General features: G+C 54.2%; 7 protein-coding genes across 7 annotated transcripts; 4 read left to right on the top strand and 3 right to left on the bottom strand.

The window, feature by feature from the left end:
• Positions 1-1,209: 1,209 nt before the first annotated feature.
• On the bottom strand, positions 1,210-3,438 carry AFUA_3G15290 (Zn(II)2Cys6 transcription factor; the record flags this gene model as incomplete). The annotated part of the gene is made up of 3 exons (XM_749002.1): positions 1,210-2,112; positions 2,165-3,354; positions 3,402-3,438. The coding sequence occupies 3 exons, from the start codon at positions 3,436-3,438 to the stop codon at positions 1,210-1,212; spliced, it is 2,130 nt and encodes a 709-aa protein (XP_754095.1).
• Positions 3,439-5,527: 2,089 nt separating this feature from the next.
• Positions 5,528-6,647, top strand: AFUA_3G15280 (class I SAM-dependent methyltransferase; the record flags this gene model as incomplete). Its single annotated transcript, XM_749003.2, has 4 exons — positions 5,528-5,718; positions 5,782-6,035; positions 6,105-6,252; positions 6,333-6,647. The coding sequence occupies 4 exons, from the start codon at positions 5,528-5,530 to the stop codon at positions 6,586-6,588; spliced, it is 849 nt and encodes a 282-aa protein (XP_754096.1). The 3' UTR covers positions 6,589-6,647.
• A 393-nt stretch (positions 6,648-7,040) lies between these two features.
• On the bottom strand, positions 7,041-14,156 carry nrps7 (putative nonribosomal peptide synthase; the record flags this gene model as incomplete). The annotated part of the gene is made up of 2 exons (XM_749004.1): positions 7,041-9,711; positions 9,766-14,156. The coding sequence occupies 2 exons, from the start codon at positions 14,154-14,156 to the stop codon at positions 7,041-7,043; spliced, it is 7,062 nt and encodes a 2,353-aa protein (XP_754097.1).
• Positions 14,157-14,357: 201 nt separating this feature from the next.
• AFUA_3G15260 (uncharacterized protein) lies at positions 14,358-14,870 on the top strand (the record flags this gene model as incomplete). Its single annotated transcript, XM_749005.1, has 1 exon — positions 14,358-14,870. One exon carries the CDS (start codon positions 14,358-14,360, stop codon positions 14,868-14,870), a length of 513 nt encoding a protein of 170 aa, XP_754098.1.
• Positions 14,871-15,019: 149 nt separating this feature from the next.
• Positions 15,020-16,891, bottom strand: AFUA_3G15250 (putative MFS drug efflux transporter; the record flags this gene model as incomplete). Its single annotated transcript, XM_749006.2, has 1 exon — positions 15,020-16,891. One exon carries the CDS (start codon positions 16,889-16,891, stop codon positions 15,191-15,193), a length of 1,701 nt encoding a protein of 566 aa, XP_754099.1. The 3' UTR covers positions 15,020-15,190.
• Positions 16,892-17,168: 277 nt separating this feature from the next.
• Positions 17,169-18,217, top strand: AFUA_3G15240 (carboxymuconolactone decarboxylase family protein). The gene has a single exon (XM_749007.2). It carries the CDS (start codon positions 17,509-17,511, stop codon positions 18,193-18,195), a length of 687 nt encoding a protein of 228 aa, XP_754100.1. The 5' UTR covers positions 17,169-17,508; the 3' UTR covers positions 18,196-18,217.
• A 248-nt stretch (positions 18,218-18,465) lies between these two features.
• On the top strand, positions 18,466-20,444 carry AFUA_3G15230 (putative general amidase). The gene is made up of 3 exons (XM_749008.2): positions 18,466-18,791; positions 18,851-20,132; positions 20,191-20,444. Exons 1-3 carry the CDS (start codon positions 18,483-18,485, stop codon positions 20,334-20,336), a joined length of 1,737 nt encoding a protein of 578 aa, XP_754101.1. The 5' UTR covers positions 18,466-18,482; the 3' UTR covers positions 20,337-20,444.
• Positions 20,445-20,542: the final 98 nt, after the last annotated feature.

The following is a 20,542-nucleotide window of genomic DNA, read 5'->3' as shown; positions in this document are numbered from 1 at the left end:
ATATCGAAAATTAGTGATTACAGTGAAATTAGTGATTATGGTGTAGCTCACCCACAGCAGGAAGCAGTGTGGGTGGGCTAGTCACGGATAGTCAAATACAAGCAGAATGAAAAGAATGAAAGAATGAAAGGGAATGGAAAGAAAGATGAAATACAATACAACTACAAAGACGGAGCCAAGAGCAGGAACAGATTACATACATGAGCTGTATATACGGTGGATACCACTAGTTAAGCATGAACCTAGGCTCTATCACTCACCAATGCGGCCCATGGTTCAATACAAGATATCATGGGTTGTCCCGCGTTCCCCGCGGGATCTACCCCTAGATTTGCTAGGTTTGAGTGACTGGATGGCTGGCGTAAATCCCGGAACCCTCGATCGTCCCTGGATCTTTGGATCAAGTCAGAAAGAACCCTCTAATCTCGTACGTGTGTATTTGTCATAGGTCTCATGCCTGGCGATATGTTATACGCCCTGCAGCTAGTATTCCCCCAAAAGCATAGATCTACATAATTGATATTTTGGTCTGCCTGGGTTATGTGGCTGGCTGAGATGCGGCAGTGAACTCCACACATACTTCATCCTGGAGGAATGACCATGTGGGTCTTGCGAACCGGTGGATCCTTATTCCATAACTAAGAGTAGTGAAATGATACCGTTCCTCGGGTAATTCAGACATCTTACTCTTAGGTTCTTATAAGATCGGCTGGTTTGCGCCACATGTAGTTCTCTATGCATGATTGGAGCAGGACAGCACGATGAATGATCCTGCATGTACAGGTAAATCAGCCTTTTTGTTTTGCTAGAGATCAGCACGGCACTACTGTAGCCCCTTGCGTCGTGCTCTCCCCAATTCAATGTATTTTGTCATGGTGTGGAGCTGGCGGTACGTTATGAATGATTGCCCAAGGCTTTGCTTTCCAACCCTATCTCCCATCCCCATTCGATATCCCCACTGTATGGCGACTTGAATCATTAATACACCCAAGGAAAGAGAAATCAAAATCTAAAATCAGTCAGGTGCTTATTTCTGGCAGAAAACCATGAAATACTGATACATTGAAAGTCCTAAATACGTTATTTCGGTTTAGTCCCAATGGCTTGCCGTACGAGGATGTACATAAATTCCCAACTTCCACAATCCCATTTGGAAGAAGAGTTTGAATTCTCGCTGCGACCATGATTTCTCTATTTCTATGGATCGTTCTATCTGAGCAAAACATAATAACCCTGCTGTTTCATTATTGAAGCCCAATCGCAATTAAAGGGGCCTGACCTTCTGGCTTCCCAACACTTCTCCATGATTCTAAACGCTTCAAAACACGTCCCAACCGTCGATTCTGTAATCTCTGATGCCGAGAAAAGGGCACGAAAGAAGTTCTGCTGTTCCTCCAGGGCTAGACAGCCAGCCACGCAAAATGGCCAGACTAATACGCTTTGTAGCAGTCTTGGGTCCCACAGGCGCTTGAAAACAGCGATAACTTGTGAGACCGCATCTGCGATCTCCGGTAGCTCCGGGTGTGCCCCGGAGATCACAACATGGAGATAGATTAGTGCTGAGAGGGCAAAAAGCCTGTTAACGTCGGGGTCGGCGGGGACCGAGAGCACTTTTGAGCGATTTAACAACGATGGGCTAGTTTCCGGCAAAGTGTCCATGTCCGCAAGTTCCTGTCGAAGGCGTTCCTCGATCTGGCGTCCACGCTCCGCCAGGTCGATAATGCTTAGCTTGCGGATCGCCTGCGACTCTTCCTTCCACCTGTCCAGCGAGGAGATCTCGAAGATCAGGCCCATGACTGAGTTGCTACAGCCGATGATACTTTCCAATGATATGCAGGGGTTACGCAACACCTGTGCGTGGTCAATATTCAGAAAGGGGGGCCGCCGCGTGGAGGCGGAGGCGATGATATCAAGCGATATAAAGGAGCCAAGCAAGACACCAGTCGCGCAAGGATCGTCGGGAGAAAGTGTTTCTATGTGGGGTGTTGAGGTTGTGTGGTCGAAACTGGCCGGTCTGGGTATGGGCGGTGTTCGCGTCTCTAGGAGGCCAGGGATCAGGCGAGCGGCTTCAAGAAGAAGGACCTGCCAATTCCCTCTGCCGCCGGCAAAGAGCTTGATCGTTGAGCAATTGAGACCAACAAGAAAACTAGTGGAGGTGACATACCTCCCAGAACAAGAGCTGAAGGATGGATGCGAGAGACTCGATATTGTGAACCATATACGCACTTCTATTCCATGTATGTGATTCTTGCAGCAAGCGCTGTGTTGCTTGGGCTGCCAGGTCGTGGTACCCGCCATTGGCGCGCAGTTGAGTCAGGCTGATAGCGACATCGCCCTGTTGCGGATGGAAGGAGAGAAGGTCTCGTTCACCGAGGGCCAGAGTTGCCAGGTAAGCGGGCTTGACCATCCGTATAATCGAGAACAGGCAGGCTCTTCCTCGTGGGTTTCGGGAGAGGTAGAATGGGAACTGGATGTAGAATACCCGATCCAGGTAGTGCATAAATAACGTGTCCTCTGCTCCTCGTTGTCGGAGTGGCTCAATCAGAGCCTCTGGCGGGGCCCTATGTTTTTGGTCATCTCCAGAAGCCACAAACTGTCCTGGAGCAGTTGGCTTTCCGGCAGCATAGTCACTCACGCTGGCGTGACTGGAGAAGCCGTTACCATTTGAAGAGGAGTCCCATGCCCATTCATTTCCCATTGAGAAGGGCCGTTCATTCGTGGAATGTCCCTTCTCGTCGTGTTGTACAATTGCACTCCGCACAGCCTTTACCTCATGCAAGCCCATCATGTCGGGGGCAAGCCATGATACATCCCCAGACGACCCGGGCGATAATGAGCTTTGCGTTGAGTCCATGTTCCTGAAAAATGCAGATGGGTGTTGGTGATGTTCTTCTTTCATAAGGGACTGGGCTGCAGTAGCTACATAGTCATAGTTGGGCAGAGGGCCCCATGTCGGGTCCATAAAGGAACTCAAGATTGTATCAAAAAAAGGGCCATGGCCCCCGACATCATTGCAATCGTGAAAGGGGAGCGGTGCGGAAGTGGCTGACGATGCTATGTGTGTTGGCACGTCTCCAGTCGAGACCGGTCCCAGACTCTGGTTACAATCCAGCGACGAACGCACTTCCCGAGATTGCCTGTCCTTTCGATTTGACGCTTTCCGTTGACTAACAATCCGCTTGAATTTTGCAGCCTGTTCTTTCTGTAGTCTACCGTTGTCCATCCACTCGGGTTTTGGACCATATCCGTGGCACTCCAGCCCAAAATAAGAGCATGAACGACACACAGGCCGAGTTTCGTCACATTTCTTCTTGCGGACTCGACAGGTCCAGCATCCATTTAGACTCCGTGCGGCTGAATTGCCGAATCGTCAGTAACTTCCCTGAACAGGATATATCTACCCTTACCGAGCTTTACTGCTGAATCCATGCAGATCATGTAAATGGATACACTTTTCCTTTCGTGACCTAGTGAATGTACGCAGCTGAGAGAAAGACTATCGAAGAAGCAAATTTCAAAAAAGGCCGTTACTATCCTACATCCATGTGGAAACATCGGGTATATAGAGAGCTAACTCCCTCAACTGGAATATTCTTCCGTCTAAATTGATGCAAATGAGACGGACCGTCCACTTGCATCTATACGAGAATTGGCATTCCGCACTGGCCTCTATACGAGAAAGTGCCAATTCTAGAACCGGCAATGTTGATGATCTGCAGAGGTTCCAAGACTCTGCGAGGCAGTTATTGGCTCTGATTCGGACGACCGCCGGCGGAATGTGAGGATGCACTGCTGAGCTTGCAGTAGTGTAGGTATGTAATACCTTAATACTATTTTAGCGAATTCTTGCAGCCAATACGTGAACCTTGGAGGGCATGGGGTGTGCATAACCAATGCCAGGATGCAGGGGATGTGACACTAATCTTTGTTGCCTCTTTCTTATTACTATATATCCTTTCACCCGGTTCTCGCTGATAGGATAGTGAGTCTACATCAATTGGCCCCAAGCGGGATGATTTGGGGTAGAATAAAGGCCTGGTTTCTGGCAATCTAGCTGTCTCACTGACCCTTTATAGTCCAACGATGGTAAAACCCCAGTCAGGTGAGTTGAATCTATGCTAAAATCCGGATGGTAACACTCCGATCCGATTTCCGCCCAATTCGATAGTAGATTGACATCCCCTCTTACACTGGTGGTCTACAGGCCAAAGAAGGTTCAAAAAAGGGAGGTGCCATAGCAGATAGATCAACTGGCGCTGAAGAACCTTAACCTAATCGATCCTCGATTTGGTACTTAAAGTATCCACGAGGCCCGCTTCCGCCGGGAAATCGTGGTACCCCGGAAAATCTCCGGGACACCACTGACGGAGGATTAGTATGGCTGCACTCTGTGCCCCAAAACTTTTGTATCCAAGGCCTCTCGTATTCTGTCAGTGGCGCACGGTTCATCTGAACAGAGTATAGAGCCGGATCCGTACTAAGACACAATCGGTCATCGCCGCCACCCGGCGACCCTCGCTGGAAGGCCAGGCGAGCATCGAACCAGGTATCAAAAGAAGATAGAAAAGTAGTGCCATTCGCGTAGCTGTAGACGGGGTTTGTTCAGAATATGAAAACGGTCAATCTGGTAGATATAGATCCCAGTTGAATGGTCGACATGCAGGCCACGGGACTTTGAAAGAGGCGCCGTGACATGTTTATAACACGTAGCAACACCGCAAAGGCCCATCATAATTGCATTACTGGCATAGCTTTATGAACGAGAGGCCTGACCGGCCCCACTCACTTCACATCCCCCCGTCGCGGGCCGCGGAAAAACGAGGTCCAAGTGGGAAAGTGGGAGAGCGAATTTCATGATATCTGGTAAAGATTTCTCTATGGCGGCCAAGTTTGTGCGGGGCCTCGTATCCGGCATTCCAGGCGACGTCTCGCTTGTTTGCTAGCGTCGAGCCCAAGTGACAGCGGTAGCGCTAAACTGGTCGCCGAGCAGCCGACGCGCGAGGGGAGATTGTGCCAAGGGCAATGGGTCGTGTGGTTGAGTTGCAACCAAAGGTGCCTACAGGACTATTCTAGAATGACGAAATCCCAGGCAAATTCTGGCTGACACAACCTTTTGGCTCCTGGCGGGAAAGCTAGGCCACTCCATGCCGTCCGTCTATGCGGGTTGTACCGACTCGACGTAGATCTCTTACTTTGATCGGTATAGGACTGATCGGATGTCTTCTCTTCTAACCGCCCTCGATTAGACATTCTCATTACTCTCCGGGTAAACTGGTTACCTAATGCTGGCGGCAGGCCCAAATGGCTCTCTGGTTATGGCGCGGCGAGTATGTATGACCAGGCGAGCACGCGGGGCTCATGGGGGGGACAGAGACGATAGAGACTGAGGAATAAAAGTATTAGATTATCTAGGGGAGTGGCAGTGAATGGTTCTGCGTACTTAAATGATCAAAAGGTCTTTACCATTGTATGTCAAATCCCAGTAGCATATTGTTTGCCTCTTCACCTTGTCTCTCCTGATATCACAATGACCCAGTCCAACGGCAACGCGGTGTCCTCGGCGTCAGATCCATATCGCCTCAATCGCAATATCGCGGCTTCGACCCGTCTTAGCCTCCAGCACTACATCTGGAAGGAGAATATGGGATATCTCCTGCACCCGTCCATTGATGTCTCTCGCCCAGATCTCGCCATTGCTGATGTAGGAACAGGCACTGCGTATGGCGTATCTTACACTAGTCTTGATCGTTGAGAGCTGAACTAATTCCAATGCTCCCGTAGGATTTGGATCCTCGACCTCCTCCGTCAACTCCCCAACGCGAAGTTCCACGGCTTCGACATCTCGAGCGAGCAGTACCCCGCCCCCGGGTTCCTCCCCCCTAACGTATCCCTTAGCAAACTCGATATCCTGGGCGAGATCCCGGAAGAATACAGAGAAAAGTTCGATGTTGTCCATGCGCGTCTGCTTGTGCAAGTGGTCAACCAAGCGGGCAGCGATCCGGTGCCCGTCATTCGAAACATGATGAAGCTGCTCAGTATGTTCCGTCTCCACCAATTGACGATGGTCTCGTGCGAAGGCCCCAGCTGACAGGGAGGCTATCTAGAACCTGGGGGCTACCTACAATGGGAGGAGCCCAATGACGACGCGAGCAAGCGCCCAATCGTCAAGGCAGACCCGGCCAATTCGTCTGAGAATGCCGAAAAGCTTCTGCAGCGCCTTGATGCTCGTTTCCGCGCCGCGACCCCGGCATCGTAAGTGATTCTTTCCCCCGTCAAGCTTCTTGAAAGACCACTATATCATGCCTGAGGCGACTGCTCACAATATGTTGCAGGTGGTCTGTGGCTCTAGCTGAGACGTTCAAGGAGCAAGGCCTGCAAAATGTGGTTCGGGAGGAATTCTCCACCGACACCTACCTGCTACTTCTGGACCAGACGAATTACCTCGGTCTATTCGGAGAGCTGATCAGCAAGTTGGATGGGGATCTTAAGGAGGAGCTCACCCAGCTGCATGCCAACACAGTTGCTGAGGCCAGAAAGGGTCTTTCTTGGAAGGTGCGCCGCTTTGCTTTCTTGGGACAGAAGCCTTGATCGTTGGGAGCATTTGGAGAACCCTTCGCTCCTTTCACGTTTCAATAGAGGGCTTTGAAATCTATGCTATACTCAGCTGTTCAAACACTGTAACTAGACGTAAATCTAGCCGCCTACACTGGACATCTGCGACACCTTCACTGTACTCCCAATCATTAGCAGCATAAGAAGTGGTCCAGTGATAAATAAACATAAACGTACCTAATAATGCGGGAAAAGCTAAGGTGTGATGTTGCTGACGACTACTGGACCTATATAGATGTCCTGGTGCGGACAGGAGCAATACCATGTGGCTGATCTGATATATGCTTGACAGTCTGGAGAACGATTGGCTATTCTCAAGCAACATGGGAATATGAGACTTTACCGTCAATACCTTAGTCAAGAAACTTACAGTCTCCAAGATATTTAGACACTACAGTGTAGTTACATGTAGCGGAGATACTCCATCACTAGACCCCCAGCTCCCCAACCACCTTGCTTTTCACCATGCCATCTAAACACCGAGTATACCATGCCAACGCCGCCCGAGCCTCCTCAGCGGAGAACGCTCTCTCATCATAGCCGAATCGCACAAGATACTCGCCCTTGGCCGCCGCCTTGACAACCTCCATCTGGATGGCATAGTTGAAAGTCATCCGGTTCTTGCTCATCTTCATGACCACCCAGCGCATTGGATCCTGCTGAGCGGTGACCGGCTCGAATGGCTGGAAGCAGAAGAGACATTTGGCGGCGGCAGTGGACCGATCGCGACCCAGAGCCTCATATATCTCACCGAGCGACACTAGGCCGTTCTCCGTCGACGTCCAGAAGTCTGCCTGTGTGGACCGGAGCAGGGTCTCAATTGGTATATCATCTGCCACATACGAATGGTACGGTAAGAAGTTTGCGCAGTTCCCATTGATGAGCTGCGGGTTGTCGAGGGCGACGTTTCGCCCCGTCACCAGATTGTCGTAGATCACGTCCCGTGCGCCACTAAGGTGGGCCAGGAGGAGAGAGTAGGCCGTCTGGAACACGATCGGGGCCGTGACTCCGGTGGAACTGGCCAGGCCATTGATGCCCAGGGACGCATCAATTTTGGCAACCTCGGTGCTGGATAGCTTTGGTTCGATGACGGCGGATGGGAAGTCGAAGGAGTGGTTTTGAAGGAGGCGGGTCCAGTAGTCGAGCTGGGGCTGCTTGGGGGTGCGCAGGAAGTGAGTGATAAAGTCTTTGAACGGTGTCGGTTGCTGGATGGGCTGGTTCTGGTGGAGGGCCTGGAATTGGTCGTCAAAAATGTGAAGGAGGGTTCCGTCATAGGAGGAATGATGCAGGTTGATGACCAGGCTGCGTGTGCCCTGGGAGTCCTCAAGCAACGTGTACCGTACGAATGGCTTCGCGGGATCAAACGGCCTTTGCCATTCAGCTTCCAGTATGCTCTGCTTTTCTTCCTCTGTGCGGTAGGATCGATAGGCGAGATTGAGAACGGGGTGCTTGAGCACCACTTGGACCAGCGTCTGCGGATTCTCGGCGTCAGTCTGCAGGTACAGAGCGCGCAGGATCTGGTTAGTCTTCGTGAGCTGAGTGGTCAGATAGATCCAACGATCAAAATCCAAGTCATCGGGGAGCGTGCGAACGGCCATCAACTGCCAGAAGCGGTCAGGCTTCTCTCCTTGCGTGAAGAACTCAATCTGGCCCGGGCTGCAAGGATAAATGTCCTCCACATCGTTTCTCGAGACACCAAGCTCCACGAGGCGTTCGTACACAGCTTCCGGTGGCTGGAACACTGGTTGCGGGACAGCTTCAGCAGCAGTGCTGTCCCCATTTGGTTGGCCCTGGACCATGAGGGCGGCTTGTTCCCGCAATGTGGAGCGGGACAGGATATCGTTGATCTGTATTTTGTATCCGCGGCGACGAAGCATACTGCCCAGGTTCAATGCAGAGATGGAGTCCCCCCCGAGCGCATGGAAGGTGGAATTGGCGTGGATATCCTCGGCCGGCGTATCGAACAGAGCAGACCATAGCGACTGCAATTCCCGCTCTGCTTCTGAGCAGATCTCCGATGTTTCGGAATGTGGCAGGTAGCTCTTCAGTACGTTGTCAGCCATGCCTTCCACCAGAGCTGTTAGTCGCTTCCGATCGATCTTCCCTGAGGTAAGGCTGGGGAGTTTGGAGACAGGAAGCCATATCGTCGGGACCATGTACTGGGGAAGAGTGGTCAGTTGCGCTTTAATCTGATCAACCTCGGGCAACTCAGTTGGGGCCAGAAGCAGATCTTCCCCTGTTGCCTCGCCCGGTGTCTGGACTGAGGAAGAGCAGAAAGCGACGAGCTGCTTTTTCTTGAGGACCGTTGCGGCGATGACGGCGCACTGGCGGAAGACATTCGTTTGCTTGATAACGCTCTCGATTTCACCAAGTTCCATTCGGTGCCCGTTGATTTTGACCTGGTCGTCTTTGCGTCCAAATAACTCAATCTCACCGTTGGGCAGCAGTCGAGCCAGGTCTCCAGTCCGATAGAACCGTTGATCGGCAGTGCCCTGGAAGGCCTTGTTTGTCGCCTCGGGGCGATTCAAGTAACCTCTGGCCAGCTGGGGACCGGCAATGCAGAGCTCCCCAACGCTGCCAGACGGCAGTTCCTCCATGGTGTCCGGGTCAAGGATCAATGCGGTGGTGTTTGGGAATGGGCGGCCGACGTTGCGAATGTTCATGTCTGGAGTGACCTGCCGGGTCGTAACGCAGATAGTCGCCTCCGTCGGGCCATACGAGGTGTACACCTTGATGCGGGGCGCCCAGACATTGAGCATGTGGTGCGTGACGGGCTCCCCTCCCGTAGCTAAGATCTCCAGCGTCGGCACGTCGTCCGGGTGAAGCAGGCTGGCCATGGTGGGTGTTAGGTTGATTTGGTCGACCCTCAGCTTGGTGATGACATCGGCGAGGTTGCCGACGATGGTGTTCTGTGGAGCGACACACAGCGTGCGGCCGGTTGCCAGAGTCGGAAAGAGAGGATAGAACGAACCATCGAAGGTGTAGTTTAGCGACCACATTATCCTTCGGGAGTTGTCCTGGGTGGTAGCGTAAAGTATTCCATCCAGGGCCGCGACAATGGCGCTGTGGGGTATCAGTGTCCCCTTTGGCTTGCCCGTGCTGGACGAGGTCAATCTGTGTAGACGATAGGCTTCTCAGGACGTTATTACTTACCTGCCAGAGGTGTATATAACATACGCAAGGCTGTTTGGGTTCAGCCCGGGCACAACTTGCCGTTGGAGAGGAATTGTGTCCCATGCGATGGCATCGATGACGATTACTTCATAGGAGGTGCCCTTGAAAAAGTCTGCATTCAGCTGATCCGCAATGACCAGTTTGGCACCGCAGTCTTCGAGGATTCCCAAGTTTCTTTCCCGGGGATTTTCTGGGCCAAGGGGCAAAAAGGCACCTCCCGCGACGAGAATGCCAAACATGGCGACAATGGTGTTAATCGACTTTTCGAGCATGATGGGGACGATCTGCTCCAGCTCCAGGCCTCTTTCTCTTAACAAGCCTGCAAGCTGGTTCATTTTGATTGCTAACCCGGCATACGTGATCCGCGCTCCCGAGATGTCCTCGACCGCTGTCCGGGACGGATGAGAGGCGGCCATTCTCTGCAGCGCCGAGTGAGCTAGCTCACCACCAGGACTCTCTACCCGGTCCTCGGCCTGGATAGTGTGCACCGCAGAGACAGGCACACTGCCCACGGGATCATCGAGCCTCTCCATGAGTCGTGGCACCGGCTGCACCAATCTGAACTCCCCAAGTTTGGTCAGCGGTTGATCAGAGGCTGCGCCCAAAATAGCCGCGAGGGTATCTGCCAGAGCCTGGGCACATCGCGGTTCCAATGTGGATGTCAGCGTGACGCGGTTCAAGCTCTCGTTACGAAGTTCAATCCTGGTATATTCGACCGTTCCAAGATTGCTCTCGGGCAGCTGCCTTAATCCTCCAGCAGGCGTAGAGGTGGGGATTTTGATCAAGAAGTTGACCATCGTGTCAAAAAGATCTTTCGCCTGGCCACTGGCCTTGAGGATCTTCCGCAGCCCATACGGCGCATTCCTGGCGACGGCCCAGAGATTAGACTGGACATCTTCCAAGTGCTTGTCCAATGGTGTAACCTTGTTGACCTTGACCCTCAGCGGAGCGACCATGAGAGTAGGGCCGCTCATTTGAAGGACCCCTGCAAGGGGAACATCTCGCCCAGAAAAGGTCACGCCCATGACCACATCCTCGGTCGAGTTGGCAAGGCCGAGAACAATGGCCCACGCGGCGTACAGAAGAACGCCCGGTGTGACCCTGCGCTGCGATGCGGTGCGCTTCAGGTCACAGTGTACCTCGGCAGCAACCGTGTTTTCTGGGGCAATCTGGGAACCAAGGTGGCTAGGCACAGCACCTTCGAGATACCCTTGCCAAAACTCTTGCATGGCGACGGGGTCGTGTTGTTGGAGATACTCAACGTAGGGACGGAACCCACGTCGCTGGATCCGGGGCGTCCCTTGCAACACCGAGGTCAGGTCCTGAATCAGAAACTCGTTGGACCAAAAATCAAACAACGCATGATGGGCGGTGATGACGAGGACGTTGTTCGGCAAGGCTGCCGCAGTCCACCAAAGCTCCCCAGGGTACATCCCCTTCGACGTCTGTTTCTGCAGGTACTCGGTGACGTCCATGTCAGACGTCTCCCAAGGGAGATCGGCAGTTTTCTTCACCACCTGGAGGAAGGAGGTTCCATGAGGGACATAGGTTGTACGCAGCCAACCGTCGGACTTCATCAGGGTCTCGAAGGCGGCCCTGACATCGTCCGGGCTGTAGCCCTCGAAGCTGTAGGAGCGACTGTAGATATAACTTGTACCGCCCATCATCGTGTTTGCAATGGCCGCTTCTTGAAAAGGTGTCACAGGAAAGGCGTCTTCTATGCTGGAGATGCTGATACCAACGCTCTCAATGGACGGCGCCACTTCAAACAGCGCAGCAGAGATGGTATCATTATCAGGTTTCCCCTCTACAGGCTGTGGTTGCACCGCGGCTGCAACTTGGAACAGCGTCTCACCAAGAAGGATATCCTCCACCCGGAGACTGAGTTGGTGGAGCACCTGGAGTTGTGACACGACCTGAATAGCTTCAAGCGACGTACCACCCAGTGAGATGAAGGAGTCTTCGAGGGAAATCTCCGACTCCGAGAGCGACAGAACCTTGGCCCACAGGCTCCGCACGACCTTCTCGCTGTCCGTCAAGTCGCGTTTTTCCCTGGATCCTATGGACGACCGTTCGGGAAGCAGCTGGCCGGACTCGCCTAGGGCCTCCACCGTCCTACGGATTGCCACCAAATCAATCTTTCCGTTTGCGTTCACAGACAAGGCGGGCATGGACACCCAGAACTGAGGAACCATGTACAGTGGCAGCCTGGCAGCCAGGAATGGCCGAAGTTTTCGGACAAGAGCCTCCCACTCCGTGTCGGGACGACTGACGACCGCAGCGACAAGCACCGTCCTATTGTTTACTGAAGCCGGAACGACGGCCGAGTCTTCGACTTCCTCGATGGCTTGAATGATTGAATTGGGCTCTCCGGGATCGACCCGGTGCCCATTGATCTTCACTTGGAAATCGATCCTCCCGATCAGCTCGACCGACCCGTCAGCGTGGCGAACAGCCATATCGCCCGTTCGGTATAGTTTGCCTTTCCCAAATGGGTTTGGAATAAACCGCTTCGCTGTCTCGTCAGGGCGGTGCAGATATCCTCTGGCAAGCTGAGCACCGCCGAGGCATAGCTCCCCGGGAACAAGTAGAGGTGCAAGTTCGGTGGTGCCAGGGAGGAGGATATAGGAGGTCGTCGTGTCATATGGCTGCCCGATCAAGCGGGAGCTGACATTGGATTGCAAGCGATGGCGCCAGTTGAGCTGTGTGCACTCACTGAGGCCGTACGACGAAAGAAGTTCGACTCGATGTTCCCATCGCTGAATGACAGCGGGATTGACCATCTCGCCTCCCAGCACCATGCGCCGCAGCGACGGCACATCATCCGGCGATATTAACGCGGCCGCAGACGAAGTCATATCTACCGAATTGATGTCCATGGTATTGATCATCTTCGCCGTGTGGACGGTTAGATTTTCTTTGCTCGCGAGACACAGGCACCCACCGACAGCGAGAGTGGCCCAAATGGATCTCTGCGCCGCTGAAAAGGCTGGATTAAAGAAGAGCAACTGGCGAAGACCTTCAATTGGGGGAAAGGCTAAAAGCCCGTTGAAGACAGCTTGGTGTTCGAGCAGTGTCGGTTTCGGTTTCCCCGTAGACCCCGAGGTGTAAATCACGTATGCAACGCTGCTTGGGTCCTGGACATGCAGGAGATCACCAGTATCATGGCTCGATGCCTGAGACAGCAGGCTTCCCAGCTGGACCTCGTTAGCCAGCTCACCGGCGGTACTGATATCGACCAGGACCAGGCCAGGCTGGAGGTCGTCGAGGATGAACGATTTCCGGGCCGCAGGCGCATCAGGATCTAAGATCACGTATGCTGCCCCAGATTTCAGAATAGCCAGAAGTGCCACGATGAAATCGGTAGACATGCGCAGGTGTACGGCAATATACTTGGTACCATATGGGCGGATCTGGCGGGCGAGCTGATTTGCGCGTGTGTTCAGGGCAGAGAACGTGAGGGGGGGTTCTGTTTCATACTGTACTGCCGCTGCATCCGGCCGGGCTTTCGCTTGTTCCTCAATCAGGGAATGAGCCATACCGCTTTTCGGCTTGAGAGGGGCTTTGCCATAGTCGAGCAGTAGCTGCCTTTCGGCTGGGGGCATGATATCCACTGACGAGACTTTGGCGTCATGGTTCGCTGTCACCCGTTGTAGTGTTGCAGCAAAGCGATCCAGTAGCGCTCGAACATCGCCCCTTGGGACGGTAGCGTTGTGTCGCATGCTGAGTTGCAGGCGGGCAGAGGCGATGATGTTGAATACCAAGGGGAAGTCATCATCTGGAGCCATCGTGTCGTGGCTGTCAACCTCGAAAGTGACTGACACTTTCACTTGGGGACGAATCCCCGAGGTCCTCTCCATGATCCGATCATATCCAATATATGACAGGGCAGAAGCGGTGGCTGCAGCGGTGCTCACGCTTCGAACCCACGAGAGCACATCGACATCCTCAGGCACGGATAGAAGCAGGGGGTAGTCCTGTTCGGCTCTTCCATTCTCTGGCGTGTCTTGTTTGGCGCTGGGGTAGCTGCGGCCAGTGACGGTAAACAGGGCCGTGGATTGGCCGCTCACCGTTTGCCTTGCCGAGACGATAGCCCATACGGCGTATATCAAGTCCGCCAGGCTGATATTGTGTGTACGGCTGAACGTCGTGGCTGCCTCCAGCAGGCCGTCGGAGGCCAGTACTGTCGTTTCCGCACGAGGCCATTGGTGGTCCAGAGGCACGCATGCCAGCCGCGGTTGTGATCCGACACTGTGAAAGAGCTCTTCCCAGTACTGGGATGCAACATTGGTATCCTTGGAAAGCTGGACATGTGAAAAGGTGCCTAGTGACGAGGGAGAACCCTCTTGCGTACCGATGTATGGGGCCATATTGAATCAGGTTGAATGATCTCTGACCAGAGAACGTACGACGGACTGCCTATTGTCATTTGACTGTCAGGTCCAGGTAGATCCAGGCCTTAAAGTCCTCTCTAAACAGTTCATGTGGTTCTGGATTGGCTTGGCAAGGTTCAGCAAGGTCTGCATGAACAAGAACCCGTGTCGAATCCTACAGCGGTGTGCGGGGCCACGATGCGCCATGAGGGTGTGAAGGGCTTTCCACATGGAGGCCTAGTTTCTGGCGGCAGGACTAACCATCGTGCACTGCGCGCGGCGTGGGGGCGGCAGCAACGTGCTCCCTTCTGGCAAGAAAGTCCTGCATGCTCGTGCCGCCCCGGTGTCACTGAGACACCGGCCGCGGAGGAAGGCACTCGTATTCCCAAGGTGCTTCAGGTATTGACTCGCAGGCTGGCTCCTGCATGCCTACAGGAGTTGGATACGGTCTGCTTTCTCCCTGGGTCGTGTCATATGCAGATAGGTGTCGATATACAGGTAGAGTGTTCCGTTGGCTCCGTCTCTGCGGGACGGGTCCCGGCCATTGACGGGTGCTCGAGGTGCAAGTGGGACAACCACATGCCCCCTCATCGCCATCAATGGGCACCAAGGATAAGGGATATGACGGTTCGAGGACAATGCGCCAGTTCAAACAGCCCATTCACGGACATCCAGCGGTTCACTGTTGTCACATGGAGCCCAAACGCATAGCCTAGTATCAACTATCTCTGGAGGCCTTTGACACTGAATCTACCTTTGTACAGAGGTCATGTTGCTGGAATAGCTCTCGTTTACTATGGGACTACTCTTTCTGCAGGATGCTTGTACATGTCGTCCATTATTGTTAAGAGACAGGGATTATACTGAACGCGAATTATTTGAGTCTGATCTAAAATAAATCTATCAAGCAATTCTTGCAGGGTCATGTATTTTGCATGCCTGGCAACGCCCTGGCCGTACCTGTTCGACACTCGTAGAAAAAATACAACTATGGGCAGCCAAACGCAGACCCTGGTTCGTGCTTTGTCACATCAAGACCCTCCGGGAGGAGCAAGGAACAGCTTCTCACGCTTCATCAAGAGGCTGAGCACCGCCACCAACGCACCAGCAGTCATGACCAGAATATAAGACTTGCTGAGGGCGTCCACAAGCGCCTCCAGTACCTGCTCGCGGACGCCTGGCTCCAGACTCTGGAAAAACTCCGACCGGGTGCCTGAGATTGTATCCTTAATTTGGCCGGGATCCACTCCCGGTAGGATCGTCTTCAAGGACCTCACGCTTTCGTTGAAAAACACTGCGTTGGCGATGGCGAGGGCCAGCGTGATGCCCGTAATCTGCGCCAGCGAGATAAAACCGACCGCAGAGGGAACCAGCTCCGGGGCCACGGTGGCTTGCGCGACGGAGAATGATGCTTGGGCAAAGAAACCCACGCCAACCCCAATGAGGATGGTATAGCCGTACACATGTGCCACCGAGGTGGTGAGGCCGACGGTGTACATCAGGGCGGCGCCGATAACCACCAGAACGCCTCCGACCAGGTACCACGGCATGTACAAGCCGAATTTGGAGAGGAGGGCGCCGTTGGTCATGACAGCCACGATCATCAGGATGATGAACGGCAGCAACCGGACGCCGGACTCCAGGGTCGAGTCGCCGCGGGTGAACTGGAAATACAGCGGGGCCATGTACACGGGGACGAAAATGGCGGTTCCTCCGGCGGCCGTGGCGGCGAAGAGAATCAACACCGTCCGGCTCTTGAAGAACTCGACGGGGACCACTCGGTGGGCAACGCTGGTGTAGATCGTGAAGACCTGCTGTATGCCGAGCAGGATGAAGAGGGCTCCCGAGCAACAGAAGAGACCAATGATGCGGCCCGAGTTCCATGGATACATCACACCGCCGAACGACACGGCCATCACTCCGGTCACCATGGCGCCGATGGTGAGGATACCTCCGATATGGTCCATGGTGTTGGCGCGCTCCTGCAGACTGACTCCCGGACGGGGATCCTTGTTGGGAAGCAGGAAGAGGTAGACGGGGGCACAGACGGCGCCGACGCACAGGTTGATGTAAAACGCCCACCGCCAGCCGGCTGATGAGTCGGTAAACGCACCGCCAATGATAGGGCCCAGGACCGTGCCGACACCCCAGATGAAGCCTCCTCCCCCCACGTACAGCGGTCGCTCCTGGATGGTAGTGGTGGCCGCCAGGAGAGTCATGAGTCCGACATACATGCCCGATCCCGACACGCCACAGATGGCACGGCCAATGATCAGGGCGTTCATGTTGGGCGCAGCGCCGCAGACGGCGGATCCCACTTCAAAGACAAAGACCGACAGGATGTAGGTCCATTTTGCGTTGAACTGACCAAAGACTTTGCCCCAGATCAGATTCGTCCCCGCCGCGCCGATCAGGAAAGCGACACTGATCCATGGGAGCTTTTCGACCGAGTTGAAATGGCCCACAATGACGGGTTGCACGTTGGCCACAATGGTGTTGTCGAGGGCGAAGAGGAATTGCGAGCTGTAAATGGACAACACGACAAGGAACCATTTCCACCCGGTGATCTCTCGCGGAGGGGACTTGGGATCCTCTGGCACCGAGTCCCCTCCTCGCTGTGCTTCAGGATCCGAGTCCGTCGAGATCGCCTTTTCTGAAAGCTCACGTTCTGTGGGAGAGCGGTTGCTGTCCTTGCTCGCAAGGCCTGCTGCAGGTTGGTTGTCGGCCGCCATTGTATCCGACATAGGAGACAGGATCTATTCAGGCATCTGAGAACGGATGATCTGAGGCCCAGGATAGCACTTTTGTCTACAGTGATCTCGACTGGATTCAGGAAGGGGCATTGGAAGACTAGAGCTTAAGATAGGTGGGAGGGCAAAATCCTTGCCAGTCGAGCGATCACCACCCTTGAACCCATTTGTCAGCATTATTAATTACTCAGGACCCGATTGATGTGTCTGGAGAATTCTTTTTATCTAACAGACTCGTCTAACCCTGGCAGGGAGTCCATTTAGCGTTGCCGCGCAGACGTGAACGGTGAGACGACTAAATCTACGGCGCGAGAATTAGCGTTGCCGCCGAGACTAAAGTAAGGTCATGCAGGAGAGCAGCCAACCAGGTTCGGGCTTCATGCTTGGAGAAAGACAATCTCGGCCAAGAGAAACGGGGGTGGATGATACTCGGCAACGCTGTTCGGACAGAGTTCCGGTTATATACTTGCCTCGCTTCACGTCGCCTCGCCTGCTTGATACGACCACCAACAGTATACAACAGAGTCCCATCCAATTGACCGACTGCTTCAGATTCATCAGTCCGATCCTCTGCAGCACTGAGATCCCCATCACTTGCCATGATGACCCAAACACCGGAGCCTGCGCTGGCGAGTCAGCCGGCAACCTCCCACCCCCTGATCCACGGAATCGATATCTATAACCCGGATCCCGTGCATGAGCGGAATGCAGAGTTACTGAGGGCGTTTCCAATTGATCGCAACGTCTTTCGCCTGTTCGCGCGGTCCTCTGGTCTGTTCCCTCCGATCCTGGACACCCTCAATGCGCTATTAGACGGCAAAACACGCACGATCCAGATTCTTGACTACCAGCTGGTTGTTCTCCGCATGACTGGCCTCGTTGGGGCTGAATATCTGTTTGGCATCAATGAGCCCGTGTCGCGCGTCCACGGCATGGGCGACGAGAGGATCGAGGCGCTGCGGAAGGGGTTGAAATCGGAAGAGCTGTTCGCCATGGGGATCTGGTCGGAGCGACAGCAGTGTATCATCACTCTGGTGGACGAGTCGGTGGCCACCTGGACCAACACAGAGGAAACAGTCGCTTGGGCAAAGACTCTGATGACAGACGACGAGATCGTCGAGGTGTTCATCGTCTTGGGTTTCTATTCCATGATCGCTCGCATCACCCGCGGCCTCCGGGTCCAGAAAGACAAACCCATTCCCCATTTAAACCAGTCGATTGTGGAAAAGATCACCAAGAACAGCAATGATTTACAGTCAGTGAACGTCGAGCAGCGGGTAGAATAAGTAATAGACACTCCATAGAGACTCAATCTTCCTAGGACCCAGGTCCATGCGCGACGCACAGTCAGAAAGATGCTTGATGTAAGTAGCGAAAGCAACATTGCAGCCTTGTTCTTTTTCATCCCCGTCCATCATTATATGCCTATCGTTCTCCGGAGTAGTACTGCACGGGCTCGAAACGCCCAGCTAGGTACCTTTTTGGTTAGTGGTTTGATGGCGCACTCCTTTAAATAGTAGCGCCCGCCCCGTCACTCCTCTCTGCCGGCCTACTCAGTACACATGCGACAGGCATGGCTCAATCGTCGGAGCCAGCATATCTGGAGGTTGCACGGCGCAAACAGGCTCAGCTGGACTCTGGCATCCCCACGGAATGGAGACTCCCAGCTGGTCTGATTCCCGCTGGTATGTTTTCTCCGCCAATAGCCGACACACGTAGCCACGCATACCCGAGAGTGAGCGTGATGGATATTCCACGAAGGTCCAGCCTGTTGACCCCAAAAGAGCTCGGCATCACCGAGGACTGGGACGTCCGGGGACTTTTGGCCCAGATGCGCCAGGGAACGCTAAGCGCGGAGGACGTCGTGAGAGCATTTTCCAAGGTTGGTTGCCCTGGTCACCGTGGATGTCGCTAAACATGTGTGTACGTCCGTCATGCTAGCGAGCGGCCATCGCTCACCAAGTTACACGCTGTTTGACCGAGCCCCTATTTCCAAGCGCCATACAACGGGCCCAACAACTGGACAGCATTCTCCAGCGCACAGGGAAACCCGTTGGCCCCCTCCACGGACTGCCCGTCTCCGTCAAAGACTGTTTCCGAATCAAGGGCGTTGACTCATGCATCGGCCTGACTGCGCTGGCGTTCAAACCGTCAACCTCCCATGCGCGGCTGGTCACAATGCTCCTCTCACTAGGCGCCGTGATCATTGCCAAGACGAATGTATCGCAGGGCATGGCAGCCCCAGACAGCTACAACCACGTCTTCGGCCGCACGTTGAACCCGCTCAACCACCAGCTTACAGTGGGCGGCAGCTCCGGTGGCGAGGCAGCCCTCGTCGCGATGCGCGGGTCCATGGTTGGGTTTGGGACGGATATTGGAGGCAGCATCCGCGTGCCGGCGATGTGCACCGGCCTGTACGGATTCAAACCGAGTGTCGGCCGGATTCCATTCGGGGGAGTGGTGACCGGTCAGCCGCCCGGCCTCGGTCGGGTTTCGCTCCAGGGTGTTGCCGGGCCTCTGGCGCGGTCAGTGGCAGATTTGGGGACCGTCCTGGACGCGATTGTCCCCATAGCGGAGCGGTTTGGCGAGGATTGCATCCCTGCACAGTGGGAGAGCGAGTCGCCGGTGTCAGAGAGGCAGACACGAGAGTTTACCGTCGGGGTACTGAGAACGGACGGACTAGTCACGCCTCTTCCTCCCGTTGCTCGAGTCCTGGATGAAGTGGCCGAGTCTCTCCGTCGGACTCCGGGTGTCCGAGTAGTTGACGTCCCAGTGCCACCAGGCTTGAGCAAATGTCAGGGGATCGCAGGGCGGCTGATGAGCGCTGATGGAGGGGGAAGCCTGCTAGATCTCCTTCAGAGCACCTCGGAGCCACTGATCCCGTGGCTACAGAAGAGAATCAAACGAAGGGAGGCATTAACCCTGGAGCAGCTGGTCCACTTACAAGAACAGAGATCTGATGTTGAGAAGGAGTTGCTCGGCATGTGGACAGTGGACGGGGATTGCACACGCCGCATCGATGCAATCATTACTCCCGTCGCCCCCCATCCGGTGCCTGAGATTGATCGGTTCAATGCTATCGGCTACACGGCCAGTTTTGTTCTTCTGGACTACCCGGCTGGGACGATCCCGGTTCGCAATCTCACGGAATCAGATCTCGACAGCGACCAGGGTATGAACTCGCCGGAACTGGGAAGCTGGGATAGAGTGAACCGCGATCTGTGTATGCGGACCGATTGCTTTCTCCGTTGCAAATGTTCGTGGCTGACTGGGTGCTACAGGGCAGGGGCAATCTGTCGACCGCCGCGTATATCTGGACTCGCCTTTGAGCATCCAGGTGGTCACGCCGAAACAACACGACTACGAACTGTTCCAAGCCATGGAAATCATCGATCGAGCCATTCAATCGCAGAAAGGAGCGACGTGATCAAAATCCAGACCACAGCAAGACCTGTCATGCGTCGATATCCTCCGCTCCTCACCGGATGTTCGATAGTTAGCATGAATTCTATTGATACCAAAGTATTATCTGTAGACGGTAGAAGCATGGTGCAGCACACTTCAACATTTCTCCTTCACAGTAGCTTCAGCCCTTTTCTCCCTTCGGACCTCACAAAATCCAAGCAGAGTAGA

The sequence above is a fragment of the Aspergillus fumigatus genome, chromosome 3 (genome assembly GCF_000002655.1).
Source record: "Aspergillus fumigatus Af293 chromosome 3, whole genome shotgun sequence".
NCBI lineage: Eukaryota > Fungi > Ascomycota > Eurotiomycetes > Eurotiales > Aspergillaceae > Aspergillus > Aspergillus fumigatus.
This window is presented reverse-complemented; position numbering and strand designations above follow the sequence as displayed.